This window comes from Carya illinoinensis, chromosome 3 (genome assembly GCF_018687715.1).
Source record: "Carya illinoinensis cultivar Pawnee chromosome 3, C.illinoinensisPawnee_v1, whole genome shotgun sequence".
Lineage (NCBI taxonomy): Eukaryota > Viridiplantae > Streptophyta > Magnoliopsida > Fagales > Juglandaceae > Carya > Carya illinoinensis.
Window position 1 is genome coordinate 55,646,290 of NC_056754.1, and position 4,224 is coordinate 55,650,513.

General features: G+C 38.0%; 1 protein-coding gene across 1 annotated transcript; it reads left to right on the forward strand.

The window, feature by feature from the left end:
* Positions 1-288: 288 nt before the first annotated feature.
* On the forward strand, positions 289-2,982 carry LOC122305478 (receptor-like protein 7). Its single transcript, XM_043118041.1, has one exon. The coding sequence runs from the start codon at positions 332-334 to the stop codon at positions 2,864-2,866; it is 2,535 nt and encodes an 844-aa protein (XP_042973975.1). The 5' UTR covers positions 289-331; the 3' UTR covers positions 2,867-2,982.
* The last annotated feature ends 1,242 nt before the right edge of the window (positions 2,983-4,224 follow it).

Here is a 4,224-nt window from a genome sequence, read left to right on the forward strand (position 1 = left end):
TTAAATTTTCACATAAAATAAAATAAACAATTCAATAGTTTTAAATCTTAAAATAAAAATAATATTAAAAAAATATATTCTAATAATATATTATTCAACTTATAACTTTTATCCCAATTCATCTCATCAACTAATATAATCAAGGTTTGAAAATGTGTTTCCACGAGTTTATTACGCATTTGATGTTGTTACGGAAACATATATCTATTTGTTCACGTAGCTTGTGTTGTCCGAGAAATTTGGAAATCGGCCAAGTGAAACAGACCCCCGCTACAGTCTATAAAAACAGAAGCTCTGCTCTAAGATTCTATGCATCCAATAGATCAACAATATGGGTTTATCGCTTTTCCCGTTCATGTTAATGCGTTTGCTTTTATTTTTCTCGCTGGTGCATGTACTTATGCTCGCTTATGCTTCTTCTTTCACGGAAATCCTTTGCCGGGATGATGAGAGCGCAGCTTTGCTGCAATTCAAGGAAAGCTTTGTCATCATTAATCAATCCAAATCTCACGATCCTTCTGCTTATCCAAAGGTCTCCTCTTGGACGCTGGAAGGAGACAATCGTGATTGCTGCTTATGGGATGGAGTTGAGTGCGATGAAGACACAGGTCATGTCATTGGCCTCGACCTCAGTAGCGGTCGTCTCTATGGTTCTCTTGTTCCCAACAGCAGCCTTTTCCGCCTTGTTCACCTTCAAAGCCTTAATCTCGCCTACAATCACTTTAACTACTCCCAAATCCCGTCCCAGGTAAGTAATCTTTCAAGACTCGCGTATCTCAATCTCTCTGCTTCTATGTTTTCGGGTCAAATTCCATCACAAATTTCACAATTATCACACTTGTCATCCCTTGATCTGTCCGACAACTATGATATCTATTCTGGAAAACAGTTTTTGAAACTCGAGTCTGGCATAATAAGCCTAGTTGGAAATTTGACTCGCCTACAAAGGCTTCATTTAAACTATGTGAACATAAGCTCTGTGGTGCCTCGTATCTTGGCAAGTTTGTCATCTTTAACGTCCATCCATCTTCAATATTGTGGATTGCAAGGAAATTTTCCAGTAGGCATATTTAACCTACCAAATTTGAAGGTTCTTGATGTGGCTTACAATGAAGGTCTCACTGGTTATTTGTCTGAGTTCACATGGAGTAGCCCCCTTGAGGTATTGAACCTCGCATACACAAGTTTTTCAGGTGAGATACCCACTTCAATAGGAAACCTGGGCTCCCTGAAAAAGTTGGATTTGTGGAGTTGCAAATTTTCGGGGTCCATTCCCTCTTCACTTGATAACCTCACAAGCCTCATTTATCTTGAGATTTCAAATAATTCTTTCGTGGGTAAGATCCCATCATCGATTGGAAATCTAACACAACTCACTTACCTTTCTCTACGCTATAACCTACTTGACGGAGAAATTCCTTTCCCTCTAATGAATCTCACAAAGTTAACTTCATTAGAACTCGGGAACAACAACCTTAAAGGTCGAATTCCAGATTCAATCTTTAATCTCAAGAATCTTAAATACCTTGATCTTGCTAGTAACACCTTTAGTGGCAGTGTGGAGTTTGGAAAGTTTGTTAAGCTCAAATATTTAACTATTTTGATTCTTTCGAATAATCAAGTATCCGTACTTATCGAAGATGCCAGTGCCAATGCGAGTCTGCCAAAGTTTCAGTTTTTGGGATTATGTTCGTGCAACTTGAACAAGTTTCCAGATTTCGTAAAAAATCAAGATCGATTAGTGTGTTTAGATCTGTCCAACAACAAAATCCATGGCATGGTACCGGAATGGATCTGGGACACGAGCAAATTGAGTCTTGAGTTTCTTTGCCTTTCGAAAAACTTTATAACAAGCTTGGGTCAACATCCAAGGCCTCTTCCATGGACTCGTCTTCTTGGTTTGGACCTCAGGTCTAATTTGCTTCAAGGGTCGCTTCCCATTCCACCAGCCACCATTTCTCATTATTATATTTCAAAGAACTCCCTGACTGGAAATATGTCGGAATTGATTTGCAGTCTCACTTCTATTCAAGTCCTTGATTTGGCAAATAACAACTTGAGTGGTACACTTCCTAGATGTATGCAAAACTTTGGTGCTTCTCTCTCAGTGATTGACCTGCAAAGGAACAAATTTCGAGGAAGCATTCCACAAACATGGACACAAGGAACCAAGTTAAGGATAATCAATTTCGGACAGAACAGATTCCAAGGACCTTTACCAAGATCTTTGGCCAAGTGTATGATGTTGGAGGTTGCTGACTTCAGTAACAACAAATTGCATGATATATTTCCCTCTTGGTTGGAAAATCTTCCAAATCTAAAGGTTCTCAATTTGCGCTCAAACAACTTCCACGGTCAGATAGGAGCATCGAAAGCCGGCTATAAGTTTCCCAACTTGCAAGTCATTGACCTTTCCCACAATGGTTTTACTGGGAAACTGCCATTAGAAATTTTTGGAAATTGGAAGCCTGGCGAAGTTGCTAATTCAGATATTTTGTCATATATCCAAGTAAACTCATCTATCGTACAACAAAGATATTTGTGTAATTCTTGGCTCTATGATTATAATTACACCATGACAATGACAAATAAGGGAATCGCTATCTTTTACAAGAAGGTCCAAGAATTATTGAAAGCCATTGATATCTCGAGTAACAGATTTGGTGGAGAAATTCCAGAATCCATTGGAAATTTAAGGGGGCTTCATTTGCTCAATCTTTCTAATAATGTTCTCACAAGCCACATCCCACCATCCTTAGCAAATCTTACAGAGCTGGAATCATTAGACCTTTCTAAAAACAACTTGTCTGGGGAGATCCCACAGCAACTAACACAACTCACCTTCTTGGGATTTTTCAATGTGTAAAGGCAAAAATTGGCTAGGATTAGATGAGTAAATGATAAGATTTATCTTATCATTATTTGATTAAATTTGGATGAATGTAAAATAAGTATTGATTTGTATCTAAACAATATTGAGTCTATCTAGAAGTCTTAGGAGTTGTTTAGATAAGTCCCTGAAATCAAAATCGAGTTCTGATAGCATTGCACTTATCCAGAAGAAATCTGAACAGAGTTTAGTCTATATCAGAAGAAGTTATCACGAAATGTTAGCAGTCCGTCGGGACGCATTTTCGCGTCTGTTGCTAACCGTCAGCAGAATCCTACTGCAACTAGAACTCTTTTTAGACTTTCTATTTAAAGGGATTCGGTTTTGTATCTTCTTAAGAACTTCAAGCCACGGATTTTACAGAGGAGATTCTGAGCGTTTATGAGAGAAAATTCACTTGAGAATTTTCATGAGATTTTTCATATCTTCTTGAGTGTGATCGTGCTTTGAGTGTGAAGCAACATCGATTGGATTTCAGCCTCTGGAGCTCCAGAAGGGAAGTCAACATTTGAAGATCGCCAGAGATTCTGGCTGCTACTGCGGTAGAAGACAAACGGGTCGTTTGTCTAGGCAAGTAAGAGAGTCGAATTGCAAAGGTTTTGTAATTGATTATTGCTTGTAATTGTTCTTCAAAGGTTTGGTTGTCCCGTAGGGTTTTACCTTTAAAGAGTTCTTTAAAGGGTTTCCCTTCGTAACCAATCGTTGTGTTTTGCAAGTTTGATTATTTATTTTAAAGTATTTGATTCGTCTCATAATCTTAATAATTGAGATCTAACTTATTTGTTCAAGAAAATTGGTAGACAATTTCGTGGTTTTACAGGGGTACGTTTGGAATTTCAATTGGCATCAGAGCGTGGTTCACTCATTCGAGTGTGATCCGTGCCCTTGTAGATCATGTCGACGTCATTACACGTTCCACCATACTTCGATGGGGAAAACTATGCTTATTGGAAAGTTCGTATGAGGGCTTTTCTCAAGTCTTTAGATGAACGTGTATGGCATTTGGTTGAACGAGGATGGACTAAACCCGAGACATCTATAGATGCTTGGACAAAAGATGAAATTAGCAATTGCAATTTGAATAGCAAAGGACTTAACGCTATTTTCATGGCGGTATCCTCCGAAGAATTTAAAAGAATCTCCATGTGTGAGATTGCTAAAGAAGCTTGGGATATTTTGGAGGTTACACATGAAGGCACAAGAATAGTAAAAAATTCGAAATTGCAAATGCTAACCTCAAAATTTGAAGAGATTAAAATGATGGAAGACTAAAATTTTAATGATTTTTATGCTAAACTGAATGATATTGTGAATTCCAGGTTTAATCTCGGCGA

Coding starts and splice junctions, on each gene's coding strand:
- LOC122305478 (XM_043118041.1), top strand. CDS start 332: ATGGGTTTATCGCTTTTCCCGTTCATGTTAATGCGTTTGCTTTTATTT.